The sequence below is a fragment of the Numenius arquata genome, chromosome Z, assembly GCF_964106895.1.
Source record: "Numenius arquata chromosome Z, bNumArq3.hap1.1, whole genome shotgun sequence".
NCBI classification, from domain to species: Eukaryota; Metazoa; Chordata; class Aves; order Charadriiformes; family Scolopacidae; genus Numenius; species Numenius arquata.
In genome coordinates, this window is record NC_133616.1 from 28,991,821 (window position 1) to 29,012,706 (window position 20,886).

Sequence of the window (20,886 nt, forward strand, 5' to 3'; positions counted from 1 at the left end):
AACTAACCCGTCAGACCCTTCCTTTTCTATCCTTACAGCCACCATCAAATGCAGGATGAATCAAGCTCCGCATGTCATATGTTTTCAGAGCACTTTTTTAGTTGTACCAGATAAGTCAATTTATTGTTTCACTGGAAAGAGTTGTAAAAGCCTGGCAATATCTTTTTGGAAATTCTTCAGATGGATTATCCAGCACAGTAAAAGTTTCTTACTAATGAATGAGTGAGAGTCTTGGCAACACTTTAGCATGCCTAAGAGTATCCCAATACCTGAGATAAAATAGGCAAGGTGTCTACTGAGTTCCTCCTGTGCATGCTCTCATGCCCCAATTTAAGGAGAGCTGTTTTACCTGCTTCTTATTTAACCACCTATCTTGAGGATCTTTTAAACATCACCCTGTGACTTGGGAGACTGCAAGAAAGTCACCGTAAGTGAGTTGAATCCATATGTGCAGAGACATAGAGAAGAAAAAGAACTTCTTAACATTCAGTAACTGTTTCTTCTAAGTGATTTGGTCCCCCCATGTGGATCTGACAAACTGGCCTTGCTCCTGTGAGCTTTGGAAGTGTCTCAGCTGCAATTTGTGACAAACTGAGGACAAAAATCTCAGCTGGCTTTAGTTACACTAAAGAATCTCTGGGCTTCTTTATAGGGTGTGTCCACAGCATCCTGTTTTTCTATGTAGATGTACACAATGAGGAGAAATCAGAAGCAAGAGAATGAACACATCCATTTTTGCACATTGAAATTACTTCTTCCCTCCCTTTAAAAAAATAAACCTTCCAACTTATCTTTATTTACACAGACCTATCCACCTTGGCATCATTTTTTTTTTTCTCTTTATAAGGAGCAGTTTTTCTGTCTGCAAGGTACTAGATTTGTTATCACATTTCTTGGAAATAGGTCTTACTTTGTAGTAGTCTTGCTTTATAATAGGCTTTTAATAATCAATAAAGCAAATTACTTGACTTTTGCCTCTTGGCACCAGTTCAGCAAAATACTTGAACATAGTTAACTACCGAACTCATGAGAACCCCCAGAGATTTGGATGGAAAAGCCTTTTGTAACAGTTTATTAAATAAAATGAATATAGAATATAGAAAAAAAAATTTTGCGCAAAAGCACTAGTTCTTCTGTGACTTCAGTGTTTTATCTTTCCCCCCATTTTATTATGTACTATTCTCATTGCTTTTTGGCTCTGAGCCCTTTCATAAAACACTTGTCCTGTAAAGGAGAAATTGAAGTTGTGCTGTGACTGAGTCAGCATCCCCTAGCACAAGCCTCCTAGGTTGCTTCTCTTCATAAATCTCAGCATGGGTGGCCTGCTGGAGGAGGGCTGAAAAGACGTGGAAGTGGAAAGGGTTGGAGGAACACAACTCAGAAGACTGGGTTGCATGTCCACAGGCAGTACTGCAGTTTGAAACTGAATAAAGCATGTGAACATTCTGGACACTGCTCCAGGAATACAGTGTAAGGCAAGTACAGTGTAGTAATTCAGCAAAGCCTGAATCATGCCTACTTCACACGGTGCAGTGTTTTTCATCGAAGCCTGAATAAGCCCAAATGTCTATGTGGCACAATACAGAGCACTGCAGAGATGCTGTCTAGAGTCCCACCGGCTGTGTGTTTGTGCTAGCAAAGGGGGCACAGTGTCACACTTAATGGGACCAGACTCCTTCCTGCTTAACAGATAGCTTCTTCTCTGTGAGGTTAGAGATCCCTGGACCTGTAACCTCAGTTGTACACTATGGCGTATGTTTTACTGTCATTGGCACTATCACAGCTGCCGAAAGTTTGTGAGTGTCCAGTAGGACTTAAATTGCTCTAGCCCTCTATTCCCACAAAAATTTGGACTGCAAATTTTGTGGAGTTGCACCTGAGAAATGCTACAGACTTGTTCCTGGTCCCTCCTGTTTCTTTTCATCCTATCGTGTCTGTGTTTTCCCTCACACTCAGCAGAAAAGGACACTAGTATAAGTACTGTACTTAGAATAAACTCTTGCTCTTAGCAAACTCAGTCCAGCTACAGGCATTCAGGTTGACAGTGCGGGTTAGTTTTAAACACGGTGGATTCATTCTGACTCGTATCATACAATGGGAGAGAAAGACAAGAGAATTGTTGGCCGTGTGAGGAGTTCAAATGGGTAAAATTATTAATAGTTTGGAAACAGAATTTTACACTCAACTGATTCCTAGTAAAAAGTAACTGAGAATAATTTCTAGCAGTTAGATGTGGATTCACATAGGATCTGGTTCCACTGCCTGTGATAAGAGTGCAAATACTGCTTCTGGAATTAAGGTTTCTCATTACGATTAATACGATTAAATTATTTTTTCTTTAAAAAAAAAGGCAGGAAGAATTTTTTTTTTCTCTTGACCTACTAGTGTCATTTTTACAGGAGAATTCCAATGTTAAAAGAAATTTCAAGAAAGTGCTTCTTAGTAGCTCTACTCATAGAAAATACCACTAAATCAGTGTTTTATTATTATTGTGCAAAAGTCTAGCATCGTGCAGTTGTGTTCATTTCTGAACATCTGCTCCATGCTAAAATCTGCAAAGTGCTGAGGTTTTTTTAAATGCTGACAGGGAGGATTTAATTTTTTTTTTTTTCTGGAGACTGCAAAGAATTGTGTGTTCTGTATTCTGAACTCCAGTGCTTTCATGCTGACAGCACTGTTCATACCATGATATGGCTGAGCAGAAATAGATATCGTAGGCTCATTGGCCAGTTTCCTATCTGAAGGAGAGGTTTTTGATAAAGTGCAGTTCTTCATGGTGGGATCTTTTAATGCTTTATTTCCTTGAAAAGAAGGAGAGTTGTTTCCATATATGCAAACTTCAATTAAATTGAGTGAAGGACTTAGGTCTTCAGAGAACTTTTTTCTCCCATGGAATTTCATTGCTTGGACTCTGTGTTATCATCAGACCTGAGAGAGGAATTTATGAGCCAAAGCTGTATTCAAGGCCTTAAAACCTAAGCCTGTGAATGAAGTCTCCTCCGATGCAACTTCTTAAAAGTGATTGAACTTGTCAGAAACAGATTCTTTAATGCCTCGTAGTGCCCACAAATTGGGGATGGTAACAATCTCAAAAATGCAGTAATACATGTCTAGCTTGCATGCTATTGATAGTTTTAACATTGGCAGTAATTTCATATCTTGATCACTGCGACAATAACCTACTTGTGGCACCCGCAAATATGGGGTGAAAAATTCCAGCTTTGCGTGCCGTCTGCTTTGTATGTTTGTTAAAGGTGCATTTACTGTCTCTGTTCACCAGTGAGTTCTGCATCAGTGACACCTCACTCCACAGCAAATTAGGGAAACTAGGGTAAAGTACAGCATCCATAAAAAGAATCCTTACACCTCCTGCCAGTAGCGGACAGGATTATCACATTAGTTTTGAAGGCAAAGGCAGACTCAGCAAGGAGCCGTGCTGGCTATTTTTACTTTGACCACGTACTCCCTGAAGAGCAGGGCAGAGGCAGAGGCATTCTGCAGCCCTTTCTCAGAGATCTGAAGCAGAGCTGCGCTGCAGCTGTCGGCCTGCTTACATAGAAACGCGTTCCAGTTCTGCAGTGCTCCCCTCGCTCAGCAAGTTAGGCACATGAATTTACTTTTACCCCCTGGGATTGAATCAGAAAGTTGCCTGTTGGGATTGGGACACACATTAGTTTACCACTATTTTTTTAGAGTGTCTCGAATACTTCGAAACTCTCTTTTTGTCTCTCTTGGGTGCGTTGCACAAGGCGCTTGTAGCATTTGGCTGCGGTACGTGCGGGAAAGCAGGATGGTGTGTCTGGCTGGGCTGTGTGTTCACACCGCAGCCTGTAGGTGGCAACACGGGGTGTAAGTAGCCGCAGGGGTGTGCGCCCGGGAGCCGGAGCTCGCTGGTCCTGGCTGCTTTCACCGCCCCGGGGATGGTGCAAGCCTTTTCAAGTCCACTCCTGTTGCAGGCAGAAAAACCCCAATGAACCTTGAAGGGTCCAAAGGGAGGTACTAAGGTTTTAATGTGTTTGTTTTAGGAATTTGCAGAGGGATCTAGACAGGCTGGATCGATGGGCTGAGACCAACGGGATGAGGTTCAATAAGGCCAAGTGCCGGGTCCTGCACTTGGGTCACAGCAACCCCAGGCAGCGCTACAGGCTTGGGGAAGAATGGCTGGAGAGCTGCCTGGCAGAAAAGGACCTGGGGATGTTGGTCGACAGCAGGCTGAACATGAGCCAGCAGTGTGCCCAGGTGGCCAAAAAGGCCAACAGCATCCTGGCCTGTATCAAGAACAGTGTAGTGAGTAGGACCCGAGAGGTGATCGTCCCCCTGTACTCGGCACTGGTGAGACCCCACCTCGAGTACTGCGTCCAGTTTTGGGCCCCCTACCACAGGAAAGACATTGAGGTGCTGGAGCAGGTCCAGAGAAGGGCAACGAAGCTGGTGAGGGGTCTGGAGCACAAGTCTTACGAGGAGAGGCTGAGGGAGCTGGGGTTGTTCAGTCTGGGGAAGAGGAGGCTGAGGGGAGACCTTATTGCTCTCTACAAGTACCTGAAAGGAGGCTGTAGAGAGGCAGGGGTCGGTCTCTTCTCCCAAGTTACAGATGATAGGACAAGAGGCAATGGCCTCAAGTTACGCCAGGGGAAGTTCAGGTTAGATATTAGGAAATATTTCTTTACTGAAAGGGTTGTCAGGCATTGGAATGGGCTGCCCAGGGAGGTGGTTGAGGCACCATCCCTGGAGGTATTCAAGAGAGGAGTTGACATAGTGCTTGGGAATATGGATTAGTGTTGGGTGGTGTGGTGGTGTGTGTGTGGGTTGCGTGTGTGGTGGTTTTGTTTTTGTTTTTTTGTGTTGTGTTTTTTTTTTTTTTGTTTTTTTTTTTTTTTTCATTGGTTGGACTAGATGATCTTAAAAGGTCCCTTCCAACCTCTGTGATTCTGTGATTCTGTGATTCTGTAATTTAAAGCCAAGGGGCTGGCCTTCCACACATTAGTCTGCGTGCTTGGAGGGTAGTAGTGATTGTGCTGAAGATGAGTGTGTTCCATGGAGCTCAAATAAGTTTCTACTATGTGTGGTTGCTGTGTCTTACAAGGCATCAACGAGGCAGGTCGTGCTTATAGGACATTGCAGTTCTGCTGGGGTAATTTTTAGTTTTTGCTGTTGAAAGATTTCAAACACGGGGAAACGCCATTGTGAGCCTGAGAGGCATGAGAGAATATTGGAACAGTTATTTGGCACCACAGTTATGTTGCATGAGTGCCAGGAGGCTTCATTGATAGAAAGGGAATTCAAATTGTCCTGAATACAATTTAACAAGGAGATGATCTCTGCAGTTATTAGCAGGCCATAACCGTCCTCAGAACTATTGTCAGCCAAAACAATTCACCTGCAGTTACCAGTTTTCAAGACAGAAACTACCCGTGTACACCAGACCTTGATTCAGTGTACCTTTAGTCCACCTGCAGAGGCATTTTAGAGTTAAAACCTTGCAGGGGCGGAGAGGAAGCAAAACAAAGAAAGCTGAATGTTTTTAGATCCTTTGTAGCTAAAGTGTCTTCAGATGCTTTTTGTTTATTGATTTCTGTTACTATGATCTTTCTCTGTGAGATGTAGCATACTAGAAAGCAAAAAGAAAAGGAACTTACTGCCTACTAACTATTTTTCTGTCTGCCCTGCACTCCTGGCATCCTCTCTGCCAGCCATGGCAGTTTACATTTTATCTTAGTGAAATGTCCTGGTTATCTGTGTTGTGTGTGAGGGCTTAGCATTCCACTGCTTTTTGCTTAATAAATTAAAGACTGGGAAGGAGTAACACTGTAATACTTGACCATATAAGGGGAGTGACTGTTGTTTTAGTTCTGCTCCTTGCGCAATATGCAGTTGAAGCCTTTTAAGGGAAGGCAGTGCAGACAGAGTGAAAACATCCAGAAGCAGAACATCCATTTCACGTTATAGTTGGTGCCAGTGCTGGTGCTGTCATTGCTACTGCTGTAAATTTCTCACAGGCTGTTGCAGTTGCATAGTTAAAAAGAAGGGGAGACTTACACATGAGACTGAAGAAGAAAGTTAAAACAATTAGTTTGTGGCTCCTGCATCTTGTGAAATAGTAAGGATGAAGAGTGAACTGACCAAAGGTGAGCAGAATTAGACTTCCAGAGTTGAGAAACAAGTAGCAAAGAGCTTTTCAGAACTTCAACAAGAAGAGACCATAGAAAGAGCAAGTGGAAACATCATGGAGTGAGAAAGGGATAAGGACTCAGTAACTAAAAAGGCAGTGAATATTGTGTCTAAATTTTCAATAAAGTTTGTAAAAAAATTCTTTGAAGATAAATTTGAATGTTGGAGAGAGAATGAGATAACTAATGCGAATGATTGGAGGCAAAAGAAACTGTGGCAGCATGATAGAAGTTCAATCCTGGATGTCATCTTAGTGGTCCAAAAGAGTGAACCCATGAAATTTTAGGTCTGGTTGCAAGTACACTTCAGTAAGTCCATCAAGGCAAAGACCGTAGTATATGGTTAGAGAATAGCAAAAGCATAATCTCTAACAAAGGGATGGAAAAGTTGTTGTAGGCAAACGTTAAGTCAGTTGTTTGGATCTCAGAAGTGTCCAGTGTTACAAAAATTTTGAAGCATCTCAGACAGTAAAATATCAAATAAAACACATTTCTATGCCAAGGTTAGATTGTGTGAAGACTGTTATTTTCAGCTAGAGAAATGATTTTCTTGATAAATAAAATACAGATCCTTACTTGAGATATTTTTCTTTTTGTGTGTGAAGAAAGACTACAGGAGCAGGAAGAAAAACTGGTTTTCTTAGTTTCAGTCAAGCCATAGACTTGTCTTTAAAATAAAGTATTCTTCAGGTCTTAAATCAAATGAATCTTTTATCAGCTAGAGATTAGATAACACAGTCTACTTCAGTGGTTGTGTAGAGATTTAGAAGACCCAGTGTGAAACCTTTCTTCTATGGCCAGTAACTCTTGAAAGAAACGGTTACAGAGGTTTGATCTCTTGTGAAATGCTGCTGCCATAGACTATATACTACAGTGACCCACGTGTGTCCCACAAATTCCTTCAGTTCCTGTTTGTTAGGGCCCAAGAGTGTGTAGCCTTCTGCAGATTCAGACTGGTTGCTCTCTAAATTACAGCACCTTCTCTACCTCAGTGCTGGCTCCACAGAGAGGAGTAGTAGGATTGAAAAAACGTGTCCATGAAAGACCAGTCTCTGTTTTGGAGCCTGCTCACCCAAGTGTCTGTGAGCATCTTTCACACATGCAGCTGATATCTGCAGGTGGTAGAAGACAAGAGAGTCAAGGACATGCAACTGCAGCTTCTTCAGTGATTCTTTCATTAGTATCTCTTTCTTCCTCCAAGTTAAGACTCCAGAAGGAATGCGATGCTGCAGTTTACCCTAGCCAGCATTTCACCTACAATGCAAAACTCTAGCCAGGCATTTACAACAGTTCTTGACACCTGTCAAAGAAAGCCCTTCCCCCAGCGTTGTGACCTTTATCTTTGTGGTGAACAGGCGTCACAACTTTGGCAGGATAATTTTGTTTGATTGACTGGTCTATTATCAGAAGTTATAAAAGTTTCACTGGGTGCAAGAAAGTCAGCTTGCTGCAGGCCATTTGTTGTATCTGAATGATGTGCATTCATCAGGACTTTTCCTGGCATTGTAGAGAACAGGTTGGAGTCAAACTGCCCTCTGACTTTTGTTAATGTAAGTGAGGGTAATTCTGCTAAAGTCAGTGGTGTTTTGCTAGTGCAAAACCACAGTGACTGCGAGATACCCTCAAGGACCACTTTGCTGTAGTGGCCTATCTGTGAGAAATAGCCTATTGTCTCCACTGGGTGGAAAACTGAAAGAAGGATATCACAAGGGTATTCCTTTAAGCCTTTTAAATAAAAGAACACTTTTTCTTTTTTCCAATGGGAAGTTATTTTTTTTACACAATTTAAGCAGGATAATATTTTTACTGTAGTGCCAAGGAAAATCATTTGGGATGTCAAGAGTCCTGTACACTCTTTTCATAGTTAGGTGACATGCATATGGCTATGAAGTATAAGGAAGAAAATCTAGGTTGTCAGATGTGCAGCTGTACAGTAAGTAGTCCAGTTGCTTGGCAAAGAACAGGTAAGTTTTCCACATTAAGGATTTCAGGAGGAATTTTAGAATTAGCTGTTAATATTTCTTTTCTGACAGGAAATTTTCAAAAATTTCAAAAATCTTCATTATGAAGATTATTATGTTCATTATTACCTTCATTATTAATTGGCCAGCTCATGCTTTGGTGGGACTTATTTATAGAGTTCAGGAATTGGCTTAACAGTTCTGTGTTGGATTCTAAACTTTCCGATAATTCTGTTTTCTAGTGATGAAATAACTCAATCTGCTTCTCATGGTTGTGTTGTACGTGTTCTCCTTACGTTTTAATAAAAAGTGGGTCATCATTATAGGTAATGCGAGACTAGCTGTTCAAAAGAAAAAAAGAGAATGAAGTTGTACAGTAGGAAGAGGGTAAATTTAACTATATGACCTTACAATAATTTATATTCTTATTTTAACTCACTTTATTATCTCCCCATTTAAAAACAGCTGCTCCTGCTTCTTTTAAATTCACAAAATGTAGTTTTAAATAATGTATGTAATTGCAAAAAGCACAGACCACTCTTCTTTGATTTTTTTTTTCCTCCTTAATTAGTATTTTAGAATACTGGGAACATAAACACCTTTAGCTCTGATATGGGCAGAATAACTAAGGTGATTGCCCTTCAGATTAGGTCCAAGTGTAAATACCCTGTTTCCCAGTGTAGCAAGAGTGCTACACTAAATAGTGCTACATACAGACGGAAGAAACTTTATTGTGTAATCTCATTGATGTAGTGAGCACTTATGCTGAAAGAAGGCAAGCAAGAGTACTGTTTGAAGTCAATCCCATTAAATGTCTGAGGTGACAAGAACCAGAATGTCCATCGTTTGTTGTATTCCTTCTACATAGTTCATACTCATAGAACATATAAACACAGGTATATCAACTGTGTGGTTAGATATAAATAGAATGCCTTTACTTCAAATAGACTGGCAAAATGAACCTATTCATATGGCATATTTTTTTTCCAGTTTTTATTTTGAATTGCTCTGGAAGTATATGTCATCCATCAAGTCAGGCCTTTTGACAGCTAGCACCTTCACCCAGAGAACTCAGAGACTGAGGTATTGCCCTTACAGGAGCACTACTGCATCAGTATTGTGATGATGTGATTTTATGTGTAAGGACATATAAAATTTACTCTGATGAGTGAGACCTCTGCAAGATATAAACTCTTTGCAGCCCCAGTTCCAAAACTCACTTTCTGAGAGAATTAGTGTCCTCTTTGACCAAGAGATCTCATAGAGATGATAAAACCACTTGACTTTCTAACCCCCCAAACTTAGAGACTCAGTGTAAACATACAGAAAGAAGAGAAACTTAAAAAGCTGTATATATATAGACTTCTTTGAACTGTTCTGTAAAGGTACAGTTGCTAAAAAATTCATAGATTGTAATTAATGGATCTGTGATATGTAACAGATAAAACAAAAACCTTTACCATGACTCACCAGGAATTGTTCGTGCAGAATTACATGTTCCAGAAACTCTGATCCTAAGCATTTATTTGCCTAGCAAAATAAAATATTTCCTTAGTATCTTTGAAGCCAGCCATGAATTCATACACTGCATTAGGTAATGCTGGAAAACTTCAGTGGTACATAGAAACTAAATTACTAAAAAGTGGTACATAGAAACTAAATCATCTGTGACTTTTTTAAAAAAAAAATATGACTACTTGGTGTAGCAGTGGCTGAAAGCTCTCATTTTGTCATTTTGCCTACAAGAAAGCAGATTGGTGAATGTAAAGTGAAAAAAAAAGTTTTGGTAAATGAATATACTTTTTTTTTTCCTTAATAAAAAAACTTTCTCTGCAATGAGGTCATACCTGCTGTGTTTCTTGTTTAGAAAGATGTAGATGTAGGAGCATAAAAAATTCCCTCCCCCTTCCCACATTTAATCTGTTTTCCCTGGCTTTGAAGATCTAGTGATTTCCCAGTTATAAAATACTAGTTTCCTTCCTCAGAGGGTATTTTCCTGTAATTTGCATTGTTATTTGTTTGGTCTGGTGCAGCACATAATTTCTCTGAGTCTGCAGCATTGAGAATTTTTTGCTACTTCCTGTGGGAACTCCTCTCATGTTTCCTGGGGTGATCATTCACCTTAAATGTCCATAGATTGTATAAAGGCACATCCTGCATTTATTGTGCTTCCAGTGTCAATTCTTTATTTCAGTAAAATGCAATAACAAAAGAGTATGCTAAATTTTCAATGTGCTTCTACTTATTTGCTCTGTTAAAGTCTTAAGAGTCAAGAACAAAAAAATATTGCAAGGAAGAGTCCTTCATATTTCACTACAAACTTTGTGTGTATATGTTTATATGTGTATTATGTATGTTTGTTTGAAAGGCTTAGTTTAAAGTGAGCCCAGCAGAATCAACATCTGTATTTTCAGTGCTAGCCTAGTGCATAGAAGTCTCTGAAAGCCATTAAAGCCCCTGGAAGCCTTTGGTGCTGGTCAAGATAGGTTCATCTGAGGTTCTTTGTCCCCAGCCTAGAGGAATACAGAAAAGTGAAAGGGAAAAGATTTCCTTCTCCAAAAACAGTGCCAGGATATGGGAACATTTCTGCAAGCAGAGATTTTCCTGCTGTATTGTTAGGCTACCTCAGGAGAATTGGTTTTGCTCTTCCAGCATGTTAGCCATTGTTTTCTGGTTGATTGTTTTCTACTTTTTGGCAGTACAGTCCTGTTCCCAGCCTGCAGTTACTGTCACACATAGATTAAATTCTTGATTTTTTTTGCATAGCCAGCCAGAAAACCTGTTCAGCTCTGCACTGAATAACGTCCCTTATGCAGCAGCATTTCTAAGGGCCAATAATATAGCTAGTGGTGTATAAACACAAGGGGCTATACACTTGCCTCTGCCTCTAAACTGGAGACACGAAAACCGAGTTTAGGATTAAACTTTTTGATAATGTTTTTTTTTCTCCAGGTATACCTCTTGAGTTTTTTTCAAAGAAGTATCAGCAATTCTTACGCTGTCTCATTTAAGAACTACTCTTTTTAGGAGTAATATATAAGTACAAAAATGAACAACTAGGCTGAATAGGAGGAGACTTGGATAGCAATGGATAGTTATTACCTACAGAAAAAAAAAAAAGGATATGGAAAATTAATACCATAAAGATTTCAGCGAGAATACTTAAGGGCTGAAATGTATTTTGGTACATTTATGTACTAGGTTTTGAAGGGGTCAGTATCTGCATATTTGGACAGTTCGTCCTGTCTACCTTACACGCCTGAACAGGTGTCTCCCTGTCGCTCAGAGAGGTGACTGCTCTCACCTGGGCACATAACCTCTAGGTGGATTGTGTTCAGCCCCTTGAATCCCACTTTCATTCATCTGCCTTGCCCGGGCTTGACTGTAGTTAAAATTATGTAAATTGACTCACATCAAGTATTCTTCTGTGGTGGAATTTAGGAAATGTTTGTCAGGTGTGATTGTTGCAGCAATCCTAGGGAGATTGTAAGGTCCTTTTTAGTCAGGCAGATTGCTTGACTGTATCTCAAGTCTTGTTTTTCATATTAAAAAACAGTTGGCTCTGAAAATCCTAGGCGCACAATGAAAATGAGCAAATATAATTAGAAAAAAGAATGGTAGTACTAATTCTGCATAAATCCCAGCTTGGTAGTGTGTTCCTTAGAGGATTTGATTTTTGGTTGGTTAGTGTTTTTTTTTTTTTTCCTTGTTTTTTTAGTTCAAGAAAAGAATTTTTTCATTATAGTTTATAATAGGAATAATTGGCAGTTAACAACCTGGGGAAGGGAGAGCGCATCCATCTTATACGGTGGTTTATTCTGGTTCTTGAAAATACTGGCTGGTCAGCCAGATAACGGGAGTGTTTCATTTAGGTCTGTCAGAGGGCTTGGGGAAATTAAGCTCAGACGCAGGTTGAGACTCAGAAAGCTTTTTTTAGAGGAGGTGCTGCATCATGGAAACATTTCTGTATTGTCATGTCTTTGAACTCATGAACAGAAGTAAAAGTGTCTTTCAAGCATACTGGTGTTGGCCACTTTTTGTAAAGGAAGGTATTCATCATGATGCTTTAACTTTAATTAACATGTTAGTATAACAAAACTGTCTATCTCTTTGTACAACTCTTTCTTGCTCAGCAAAGATACTGATAAAGTATTGCTCTGTTGAGCTGAGGTCCTGCATTTTCCAAAATACTAGACTTACCGTATAAACATACCTGGGTTCTGGTTGAAGTCGGGTTCTGAGACAAGGATCAGTTTTGAATGGTGCTGTTGATCTGCTCTGGGTTTTTTTTTGTTTTTGTTTTTGTTTTTGGTTTTTTTTTGGTAGCCCAGCTATCAGAAGAAGTAGCAAGACCTAGAACATTCCTCAACTGATCTCAGGCCATACATAAAAAAACCCACTGTCTTAATTGTGTGATGTCTTATTGTGTCTTTTCCAGAGTGGCAAAAGTAATGAAGGTTCCTGTGTATGAAACACCAGCAGGATGGAGATATTTTTCTAATCTCATGGACTCTGGACGTTGCTCGCTTTGTGGAGAGGAAAGCTTTGGCACTGGTAAGTAATACATAGTCAAAAATTTCCACGGACTTTTAATGACAACTTTCAATTTTCCTGGATGCCTCAAGTTGAATCCAAAAGAATCAGCAAATTAACTCTGTCTTGTGCTGGAACAGAGAACTGTCAGTTGTTCACATCTTGAGGGTCTTCTTGAAACTTTGGTGTCCAGTACCTTGAGGTATGAAAATTGTGGAAGATGGACATTCAGAAGCCAGAGGCAATCTTATCTCTGCCCAGACAGCTTTCAGAGGTGCCTGGCACTCTCTTCTGACTTGAACATGATGCAGAAAAGTCTTGCTGGTTCCACAGCTTTTCACAGGCTATAACAGCATTTGGAAGGATTTTGCCTGTATGGAAAAACCACATGGCTTTTCCTAATGTGATTCAGTGTTCAAAGTATGAGGATTAGTATGTTTAATCAAACCTGTTGCACGCATGTCTTTTTGGAACATCACAATTACTCAAAAGTCAGATAAAATCGTCATGAGAAGAAATTCAGTTACATGTCAGCATCTGTGTTTTCCCTAAGTATTTCTCCCTTATCTGTCCCAAGAACCAGTCAAACAATAGAATGCAGACTGAAAGACAAATTTGAGCCCTCGTGAATTCAGTACTGACAGGAAACATTAGAGCAAACAATTAAAATATGTAGTCTCTAAGTCTGCATAAATGTTGTTTTCATTTATGAGAAAAACTGAATAAATTTCGCAGTGTTTTTTTTTTTTTTCTTTTGTGGATTCTGGCACAGAAATTCTCTCTTCTTTTTATTTATACGCACATATCAGAATAACTTAACCATTTGCCTGGCTAATAATTTATTCTATATCTTGATGTGGGTTCCACACAGTTCTTTATTTTGGTGTATAATTAATTGGCTACAGCTTTTCATAGAAAAAAATTTATCACACATTGAAACTTGGTTACAAATTTCTTTTTGCTTTGATTGAGTTAAGTCTAGTATTAAGTTTGTTGGTTGAGATCAATTAGAGCAGAATGCTGCTTTTTTAAAAATGAGCATACCTTCAAGCCACAGACATGCCCCTTTATGCGTTAGCCTGTCATTAACCTTTCTGTAGGTATCTGAGCGGACTATGATGGAAGAACCACAAATGTGTTAGATTTCTTTGGGTGTCCATCTGTAAAAAGTAAGAGAATTTAAATTAATAATGAATGTTCATTTTATTTCTGTTGTGAATGGGAACCAGTGTCCCATGGTTATCCCATCATTAGCAACCTGGATGTCTTAGCTTAATTGCTGTGACTGGCACAGATTTGTATTGCCTAGAATGTATCTTTTGAAAATAAACATTTTCAAAGGGTGTTCTGCAAGGTCATTGAGTGAGTTCTAACTTGGAGTGAAGGGCAGGAAGATCTTGCACCTTTCAGAATGTACTGCCATTTGTTGTGGTGGGTTGTTAGACTGCATTTCTGTTTGCCCATGAGAAATCTGGACTGGGGAGTTTTCAACTCTCACTGCTTTTTGATGCTTTTTCACCAGGCCAATTCTATACTCCTGTCTAAATACTGAAGTTCTTCCTGCTCATCCAAAACCAGATATTTCCATGAAACTTGGGTGGGTCTTAAGACACCAGTATGACCCCATTAGTACCCAAATTATTTGGAAAAAACCTCCTGCCTTCATCATCATGCTGAAGAAAGGGAAGTGTGGGTTTTGACTGGAAGGAGTTTGTAGGAGTTTGATGGTGAGTTCCTGTAGGCTGGAGTACCTCTGGGTTCCTTAGCCCACAGAGTGCAGCATCTCTTACTGCATGCAGTTATATCTGTAGAGGTATGTAGAGCTAGCAGGGGTGGCCTCTATGTGCCATATGTCATGACAAACCACTGCCTCAGGCCTGTTTCTGAAGAAGTAAGGCCATCTTCATCTGGTGATGTTAAGTATGACTCGTTCAAATGCTTTCTTTCTCAGGGGTAAGGAAAGAAACTTTGGTCGCCTAGTAGAAGCCTTGTCTCCTTTGAGGCGACTTGTCATTAAAATTTTATGCTGCAGTTGTAAAAAACTGTCAAACATCAAATTTTGCTGGCACATTGAAAAAGCATGTTCAGGTCTTGCTAAGCAGGCTGTTCCAAGCATTAGTGGACTTTAGCCCTGCGTACCAGTTATATAGGAGTAAAGAGAAGTGATTTCGGGGCTTGATCTACTGAAACACTGAGGGCATTGTGATCTGTGTTGGCCTAACTTTATTACATTGAATATCAGATGGTTGCTGAATTTGGGAAAGAGGGACAGGTATCTCTTAGTGGTCAAGGAAGGGCCTCTGGAGTTTGTCTTTTCTTCTAGGTAGGCAAGACAATTCCTCTGACTTCTTTCTGGTTTTGCACTTCACTTTTTTCCTTCACTTACATCCTTCTGGAGGGCCCAGTTGCATTTTCTACTGTAACCTCTCTCCCGATTTTGAAGCTCCTGTCTCCTGACTTCAGACCAGCCTCTGCATTCCTAGCACTCTCTGTGTTCCTGTCTTCATCTGGTTCTCCTATCCTATCATTAATTCTGCAGATTCCTGATAAATTCTGTCTCTTGTGAATTCTAAGGGTGCTTGAACAACATGTTGCTGGCCAGCATTGCGAGCTGCTCTGCAGCTATACTTAATCTGTGCATCCCAGTACGTTCTGGTCAGATGAGCTGTGTTGTACCTGCAGCACTTCAGTGCAGAAAGCCTTCAGACCTCCCGTTTAAGCCAATGCCATCTAAAGACTAGACTGAACCCTCAAGATTCAATCCCATGGGCATCCAGACAACTTGAGCACTGGGTTTAAATTCCTCACTGTGTGTGTAGTTGCTGTGTAAATGAATCATGACGGTGCCTGCAGGACAATTATACAAGAACTGTGATACCTAAAGTTTGTTTTAATCCCTGCCTCAGTTTCCTTATCATCTTTCAATTCAATGCAGCTGTCTGAAAATATCTCATATGCCAGGAGGTTTATTTGTAAAACGCAGCCTGGTCTGTAGATGACCAATACTTCAGCAATGTGAGCTGTTTTTAGCAATAAGTATTTACCTTATTGCAAATCTTTTAGTAATGTCCTAAGCTGTGTGACCCTCACAAGTTTCTGCCAGTATTGGGCATTTGAATCAATTTTACAGCTTTCCCCTCTATCATATGTATTTAGGGAACTTAAACTTGGTACTTCTTTAGCTTTCATCGTGAAATATTTAAAGAAATGTACCTGATCAGAGTGGGAAACTTGCAAGAGAAAGGGGTTTTACAGATTCACATTCTATCATCAAACTAACTGAATAGCACTAGAGACCGATTGCTTGTGCACCCAGGTAATCCAGCCCAGCTGGAATTTCCAAATAATACAGAGCCTTGGTTTTATAATATCAGGGATTTTGCTCTGGCAAGTAAATAAAAGCAAATTTTCTGCTATAAAAGGACAAAAGATTTTGAAAACATCCCATAGGGCTGTGTTTCCCAGACTTGTTTGCTGGCAGATGATCTTGGAGCTCAACCAATGCTTTAAAAACTTCTTCCATTTTTGTAGCAGTGTGGGGAGCTTGTCAGATGAGGTTAGTAGCTTTCTGGTTCTATGACTAATGCCCAGGACACAGTTCAGAGAAGGGCGTCAGCAGCAGCAATTAGTTTCTAAATTTCATCAGCAAACTATTAATCAGCATTAAGAGAGCTGTGTGGCTGATTTATCTTTCTGCTGTTTAAGCCACTTCAGTAATTGCTACATCTTTCATAAATTTACATGCTTCATCTCCAGATTTCCAGATGCCATTAATACCAGCCGCCTTCTCCTGCAAGATTATGTGGAAGAAGAACTAGTGGGGACTTTAAAGATGTGCTGCTGCTGAAATTAATGAAAGCCATAAAAGAGCTCTTTGGTGGTATCTGTTACAGTAACACAAATCTAAAATAATCTCATTAATTTGAATAAAGGAACAGATCAGACTGCCCCTAAATCTCCATTTGCCTAAAATATCATCCCGTTTCAGATTGCTGGGTGATAAATTTCCAAGAACCAAAGTGTGTGCAAACAGAATGATTTACTGTCATTTTGTATACTTGCTAAAGTCAGATTTTTGTTTTAAAATCACACTTACAGAATGCAATACACTAGATAGAGTTGAATAATTTAGGGAAAAGCAATTACATTTTCTTCATGCATATGACCCTCAGAGCTCACTGTCTTGGACTTGGAAATCTTCTCAGATACACAATAAATTAGACATGTAAAAGACAGCCTGCATGCCCAACAAATCTACAGTATCATAAAAATCATAATATGAACATTTTTGCATGATTTTACTTTATGTCTCAGGCTACTGAATCCCAAGACTTTACTTCATTTTAAACCTGTATAAGCTGAGTACTTCTTTATGAAAGGTACTTTATGCTCTGAGAGTTTATCCCATATTGTTTACTCTGAGTCAGGCCACAGCAATTGACCATTGCAGTAGTAAAAAATAACTTTTGCTACTTTTATATGGAAAAATATGTGACAAATTAACTTAAAAATAAGCTGTCGAAATAGTTGCTGTTGTTATAATTTCCCTCACCGATGGCAAATTAGATATGATGGGATAATCGGAAAAATATTTGCTGACTCCACTGCTCTGTTGCCACTTCCTGCTTCAACTCCTTAAACAGAGGCCGGAATTCATTAATGCTTCAGATGTTTCAATTAAAAGTGTTACTGAGAATTATCCTGGGATTGCTGAAAGCCCCCAGCAAGTCAGTAGGACGGTTAGTATTGCAATCTCAACAATACATAGTTGTGAGGCACCTTTTACTGGATCTCTTTGTGTAGGGCATCTTTGCCTCTGCAGATCCACCGCAGCAGAAAGTGCATCTCTAAAGCAGAGACGAATGCTGTTAGCTGAACGGAGGCAGCAGAACGAGCTCCATCCCTACAGTTGCTGCCATGTGGGCTGGGTAGTAGCAATAAGTGAGACAGGGCAAAGCCACCAGCAAAGGTACAGTAGGTGAAAAAACAAAGTTGACTAACAGAGTTGTGGTAGTGGGTTTTAATTTGCTAAAAGAAAGAAAAACAAGAAATAAAACAACGTATGTGCATATAGTAACCCAGTTGATTGATACGCTGGTGAAATAAAAGAGGTGGAAATAAACACAGATTCTGAGAAATCCCAGTTGTCAATTTTCCTCCTCCTAAGAACAACAGAGACACTGCTTGGGCACACAGGATTATTGTCCCTGTACTACGATCCGGCTAGTGTTTGTAATCAGTGATTTTCGATTCTGGAACAGTTGGGTTGTTTCCAGCTTTTCCATCCAGACTTTTTTCCTCTGGTTTACTTTCTTCCAATGCTTTCTCTTTCCAGAGAAGCAACAATCTGTATGTCATCCTGAAGGACACACAAGGACACAGCACATGCCAAAGCTGCTAAATGGATCAGAAGAATGATACGTGCATACACTCATCCCTCTTCATAGAGATTTATGAGCTAAGTCATGCCAGAGCAAGGCTCAGCGCAACAGAGACCTTTCCAAAAATTCTTCTGTCCGTGCTTCACTGGACCATTTTGGTTCAATGAAACACACTCAAAAGTGTTAAATCAGAACAGATCTCTTCTTCAGTGTTCAGTTCAGACCATTGCAGTCCTGTCATGATGTATAGGCCGTTTTGCTGAATGAATGCTGTGCCTTGCCTTGTAGGATTTGATGGCTCGCAGTCTGCAGTGTTACACACAGGAGAATAAATGATCGTTTACACTGGAACAAATTGCTGAGGTGTTTAGCTCAATACCAGTCCTCCGCTTCTTGCTGGTGTCTGTTGAGACACTAAAGCGGTTTAAGTCGCTGGTAGTATCAGCGGCAGAGATGGCTTTTTTAGGTGAAATTGAATTTTTCGGTGCTATGGCTGAAAGGAGAGGCAGACAGGTTAGGAAGGGAAGGAAAAGCCACGATGGGGTGGGCTTTCTGTTCCTAGGGTCCTGCCCACCCCGTGGGGCTCCCCCACCCTGCCCGTGGCCCCGTGTCACCCCCCAGGGGCTGTTGGCCCCAGCCCAATGCCACAGCAGGGCTGATCCCCAGCTCCCCACAGCCCTGCCCATGGGCCCACGTCCTGGCCCCATCCCCAAGGGGGTGCCTGATGCCTGGGGCTGGGGCCACCCTGGTGTTCCCCCATCTGCTTGCTCCCGGATGGACACCAGGGAACCCCCAGCCTCACAACTTTTGCTGCTGCTGCCAGGGGAACGACGGACACCGGTGGGAAGTGACAGCTCTGTTCTAGCTCTGTCATTTGGTGGTGGTGGCAGAAACCTGCACCAGCACTATTATCTGGGAGCAAACTCTTGGCTACAATGAGTGATTGTGACCATGCCACCTGCTTTGCCTGCGAGCAAAGCTGACTTTATTATTCCTAGGCCTTACTGCCGGTGTTTCTATGGAAGGCATCCTTCAGCTGATCTAGCCTTATCACCGCAGGGGAGTAGGAAAGGTGAGCGTCTGGTTGTCCGAAGGGCTGACTTCCTGTGATTTGTTTTCCTGTCATATCTGAAGCTCTACCTGAGAGCTCATAAATAACGCTGCCCTTTCTCTTTCTGATTAGTCTGTGCTCCATGCTTTGGCAGCACCTGGGCTCTGGAGCGGGGAACACAGCTGCTGCTCTTTCTACAGCAGCTCCTGGAGGACCAGCACATAGCTCTGGGCACTGCAGTAGGAGACTCCCCTTGTTGCAGAGAGCTTGCAGATTACAGATCAAGGCAGATAAAAAGTGTCAGAAAGTAGGTATTATTACTATCATGTCAGCTACTTTGCAAATGCAAAGGAACATTACTGTCTCTCTCAGCTCTTAAATCCATCTACAGTATTTTATGTCCTTGTTTTCTGCATTACCTAGCTCATAGACACAGACCTAATCTTCACGTAAATCTTTTTCCTCTTCATAAGTCTGCAGTCATCATTCCTATATAATTCAGATATTGTGCTGAAATAGTAATTGGCATTTTGTTAACTCTGTGGTAGATGACTTGCTTAGTGTTAGATTCAGGTTGTTGGAGGTCTACACCCCCAGGCTTGAACATAACACAAGAAGTATAAGTGGCAGGCAGAGCTGCAGCAGGCCCAGGACGATCAGCTCCTGGCCGGTATGTATGAGTAGCAACTGATGCAGTGGCTGCTACTCTCTCCCAAGCAGAAGGTCTACAAGTCCAAGGCGGCAGCAGTGCCTGGAAGATGGACACCAAGACTGAACTCTAGGAATCACAGTGCCTCTCTGCATGTCTTGCTATTTTCTTTATATGTCTTTAATTTTCTGTTGACAGTTTTTCACAGGATTAACAGCTTCAGTGCATCAGTTTATATTGTGGGAATCACGTCCTCTGCCAGTACCAAACCACAGCTGTTTTGACAGATGACTCTGTAGACCTTTCAGGCTGTTATGTAAAGCCACAGCACTGCAAAGCAGTCTTACTGCCAGAGGATTTTTTTTGTGTGAGGAAGGAGGGTATTTCATAAAACAGATTTTCAATCTAAGACTTTGTATTTAGATTCCTCTCTGGAGGATTTTGCTAATATCTTCTAAGGGCACAGATAGTTCTACTGGTTGCCTCCCTGATTGGTAGGTAATTCACGGAGGAAACAAAACTTGTTTTTTTACTGCACTTGCTTTGTACTCAGGGTTTCAGTAATGTGTGACTAGACAGAAAATGACAAGGTTGCAGCTAACAAACTGCAACCAAATCTAGTATTATTAAGCCAGAGCAACAGCCACATCTTTGATGTCTCTTCGAGTTTCTTGAGTTTGTTAGCTTTGTAGTCATCATCAGCATCTGCTGAGTGTTAGGTATCTCGGATCTTACTTTGTGTTAATTCTCATGCCTCCTTGGGTTTTGTTGGTAATCTGGGTTAGATACATACTGCCATAAAAACAACTTCTAAATTATCCAAAAGGAGAGGGCACTTGCTGACCAAGAACCTTCCCATGAAACAGTCTTTTGTTAGAAAATACTGATTATATTGACACTTTTTGCTGATTGATGCATTCCAGTTTTAACAGGCAGAGCTTAGCTTCATAGAAATGTTTCTGGTTATGATAAGTTAGATGTCCGTCGCAGAGCAGTCTATTACTCGAAGTTGGCATTTTGGCTTTGGATTAGGAAAGTGCAAGATCAAGTCTGTGCTCTTTTGAATTCAGATAATAGACTTGAACTTGTGCCTCCCTTATCTGAGAGTATGTGCTAAATCCTGTGGGGTATTCCAAAATTGTTT

At 40.7% G+C, this 20,886-nt stretch overlaps 1 protein-coding gene across 1 annotated transcript in view; it reads left to right on the forward strand.

Annotated features, from left to right (window-relative positions):
- PGM5 (phosphoglucomutase 5) overlaps positions 1 to 20,886 on the forward strand; it is a 73,569-nt gene that overhangs the window by 33,059 nt on the left and 19,624 nt on the right. The window contains exon 7 of the mRNA XM_074165765.1: positions 12,567 to 12,682. Within this exon, the coding sequence (XP_074021866.1) occupies positions 12,567 to 12,682 (116 nt within the window). The remainder of the gene's footprint in view (positions 1 to 12,566; positions 12,683 to 20,886) is intronic.